Raw genomic sequence first — 3,202 nt, forward strand, 5'->3', positions numbered from 1 at the left:
CCCAACCCCCCTTGGGGGGGAAATAAAAAAAATGGTTTGGCCCCCGGGGGGGGATCCCAACCTTCTGGGGAGGGGGGCCCAATAGGGGCCCTCCCCCGGGTCCCAAATTGGGCAGCCCCTCCCAGGCGGGGGGGGAAAAAAATTCCGGGAGGGTTGGCAAAACCCCCTTTCCCCAGGGGGGAAGAAGGGGAATTTTCCGGGGGGGGGGGGGGGGGCCCCCAAGGCCCCCGGGGGCCCCCCCCCCCCCCAAAATCCCCCCCCCCCCCCCCAATCATTTGGCTCCCCCCCCCGCCCCTTCGCCCCCCCCCCCCCCCTCTGCGCGCTCCCCCATCCGCTGCGTCTCACATCCCCTCCTTCCCTCGCGTCCAGGACCGGCTGATCCTGCAGGCGGTGGCAGAGCACGGGACGAAGTGGGCGCTGATCGTCAAGCTCATCCCCGGCCGGACCGACAACGCCATCAAGAATCGGTGGAACTCTGCGACGCGCAAGCTACTGCGCATGCAGAAGCGCGAGGGGAAAGTGCCACTTTCGGACGCGTCGGGCGCGCCCGTCATGGTCGACATCACGCGCATGGGCGCGTCGGAGCTCGCGCGCCACCTCCTCACCGCCGGCATCAACCCTCGCGAGCCACGCGCCAAGCGCAAGCTCGTGGTGAACGTCGGCGAGCACAAGGAAGCTGCGGGCGCCTCTTCCTCTGCCAGCGTGGGTGGCCTCGACCTGCTCTCGCGCCTCGCAGCCGACGACGACAATCGCGACAACTCGCCCGCGGGCTTGCGAGCTGCCATGTCCCTTGTCGCGCAGATGCCCGCTCACGGCTCAAAGCGGTCGCGCCCCCGTCCTCAGCAGCAGCCAAAGCGGAGCGCCGGTTCATTTGCTGACATGGAGGCGGCCGCCAGCCTGGGCATGTTTTCGAGCGCGAGCGCAGCCGCAGCGCCCCTCGTCGCTCTAGCGGATAGCGCGACGACCATTGCAGAGTGAGTTTCCTGCCTGCACGCGCAAGCTCCTCTGCCTCTGCGGACGTGTGTACCTTAACCTGCTCAGTACAACGGTCTCAGCTCCATCTTGCTGTGAGTGTGGCGGAGATAGAGGCGCGTCTCGTCTGGAGGGCTGGTGCTTGGCTCGGGTGTCGCGCTAGAGGACGCGCGGCGGGCGCTGATGTGACCTCTCTCGGCGAGACACGCACATGTGGGGCGGGCGGAACGGGTATACGCGCGAGTGCGTCGGCGGGGCGGCGCCCGCGCGGGAATGCATGTGGGGCAACAGTCCAACAGAGAGCCCTGCGTTTGATTGGATTCAACGCTGCTTGTTGTTGCAATGTGGGGTAGCAAGCAAAGCGTGGCACGCCACTCTTTTCGTGCTCTTTCAGTCACTCTACACACACACACGGTCGTCACAGCTCACACGGCACACGCCGCGGCGCCGCCCGCCCGCCCCCCTTGGGCGTTGGGCCCACAGGCGCGCGGCCACACATTAGTGGCGTCACTAGTTACATCTATCCACTTGGCGCTCTGCCTAGCAAAGGCCGCGCGCGCCACGAGAGGGCCGCACTGCCGGCTCGTGTGGGGACTAAGAGGGCAAACGCGGGGGGATCTCAATTCAGCGCCACACTTCCTCAACGCTCGCATACAGTCGCCTCGCGCCCACCAGCGTCTCGCCCGTCATCCGCCGCTGCTGCGGCTCAATGGCGTCGAGGGCTCGCAACGCCTCCACCTCTCCCGCCCGGCCGCCCTCTCGAGGTGCGAGCCGCAGGGACCTCGCATTCTCCTCGATGCGCGCCCGCGAAGAGCTCTTTGGCACGACGCTGCACCCGCGGGCGATGGCCCAGCGCAGCAGAGCCTGAGCTGGCGTCCCGCCGAGCTGCGCTGCAGCCTCACGCACGACCGGCTCATTGAGCAGACTGGCGCCGGCGCCGGCGCCGAGGGCTCGGCCGAGGGGCGCGTAGGCTGTGACGTGGACTCCGCGCGCTGCGCACGCGGCGAGCGTCGCCTACTCACAGCAGAGGCGACATGAGGCGTGCCGCTGCGCGCCTCGGCTCGGCCGCCTCTCGACGGAGCCTCGTTGCGCCACCCGGGATGCACCTCCACCTGGTTGACGGCGGGCGCGACGGCGGGCCGCAGCGCGAACAGCGCGTCGAGGCGGCGCGCCGAGCAGTTGCACACGCCGATCGACGTGGCGAGCCCCTCCGCCGCGAGGCTCTCCATGCAGCGCCACAGGCGCTCGAGGGAGCCGTCGTCGCTCGGAGGCCAGTGCAAGAGGTACAGGTCGAGTCGGTCGAGCCGAAGGGCGCGCAGCGACCCGAGGCACGCCTCGCGCACGCGCGCGTGGTCCGAGGGCCAAAGCTTCGAGGTGACGTAGAGCTCCCGCCTGCGTGGGCCACCACCAGCCGGCGACCTCAGGGCCAGGGCCGCCGAAAACCTTCGACGAGAGGGCAGAGGGGCACGGGCGGCAGCGACGGCGGCGGCGGCAAGGGCGGCGCTGCCGCCCGCTCTCCTCCACGCAGTGTTTGGGTCGGCGGGGGGCGGGCTGGACTCCACCGAGGAATGCGGCCCTAGATGCGGGACCTCTCCCCGTATCTCCCCGTATCTCCCCGCATCTCGTGAGCGCGCCGCGCGACTCGGCCACTCGCAAGGGCCGCGTGCAACGCCGCGCCGACCGCAGCCTCATTGCGGTAGATGGACGCGCAGTCGAAGTGCCGCACGCCCGCGGCCAGCGCTGCCTCCACCGCAGCGCCCGCGGTGGCGTCGTCCCCGAGCCCCCACGTGCCGAGCCCAAGAAGAGGTATGCTGCCGCCGCCGCTGAGCGCCACTCGTGGGCCGCCGGCCGCGTCCAGCTCGCCAGGCTGGCCAGCCCCACCAGCAGCCCAACCCTCGGCCGCCGCCAATCCCTCGGCCGTCCCCCGCTGCCGGTCGCCCAAGCCACCCCCCGCCGCCGCCCCGCCCTCCGCCGCCGCCCCGACCCGCGCCCCCTCTCCCGCCGCCGCGGCCTCGTGCAACGCTCGGATCGCGCGACGCGCGAAAAAGTCGCGAAAGGTGGGCGGCAGGGTTGCGATCTCTGCGGCGGCCGCCTCGGCGTGCGCGAGCGCCCTTGTGGCGGGCGGGGGGTCCTGCACCGTGTGGAGGCTAGGGAGGTGTCTGCGGGGAGGGGAGGGGCGGCCAAGGTGGTGTTGCGGGGAGGGGAGGGCGCGGACAGGGGGTGGAGCTTC

General features: G+C 70.9%; 2 protein-coding genes across 2 annotated transcripts in view; one reads left to right on the plus strand and one right to left on the minus strand.

The window, feature by feature from the left end:
- The window catches only part of EMIHUDRAFT_46436 (hypothetical protein), a gene marked incomplete at both ends in the record, with an annotated part of 869 nt that extends 380 nt beyond the window's left edge, over window positions 1–489 (plus strand). Inside the window, one exon of the mRNA XM_005769781.1 lies at window positions 370–489. Within this exon, the coding sequence (XP_005769838.1) occupies window positions 370–489 (120 nt within the window). The remainder of the gene's footprint in view (window positions 1–369) is intronic.
- A 1,107-nt stretch (window positions 490–1,596) lies between these two features.
- Window positions 1,597–3,202, minus strand: part of EMIHUDRAFT_451404 (hypothetical protein) — a gene marked incomplete at both ends in the record, with an annotated part of 4,439 nt that continues 2,833 nt past the window's right edge. The window contains 4 exons of the mRNA XM_005769782.1: window positions 1,597–1,986; window positions 2,085–2,364; window positions 2,497–2,548; window positions 2,623–2,899. Of these exons, the coding sequence (XP_005769839.1) occupies window positions 1,597–1,986; window positions 2,085–2,364; window positions 2,497–2,548; window positions 2,623–2,899 (999 nt within the window). The remainder of the gene's footprint in view (window positions 1,987–2,084; window positions 2,365–2,496; window positions 2,549–2,622; window positions 2,900–3,202) is intronic.

Source organism: Emiliania huxleyi (assembly GCF_000372725.1).
Source record: "Emiliania huxleyi CCMP1516 unplaced genomic scaffold EMIHUscaffold_41, whole genome shotgun sequence".
In the NCBI taxonomy this organism is placed as follows: domain Eukaryota; phylum Haptophyta; order Isochrysidales; family Noelaerhabdaceae; genus Emiliania; species Emiliania huxleyi.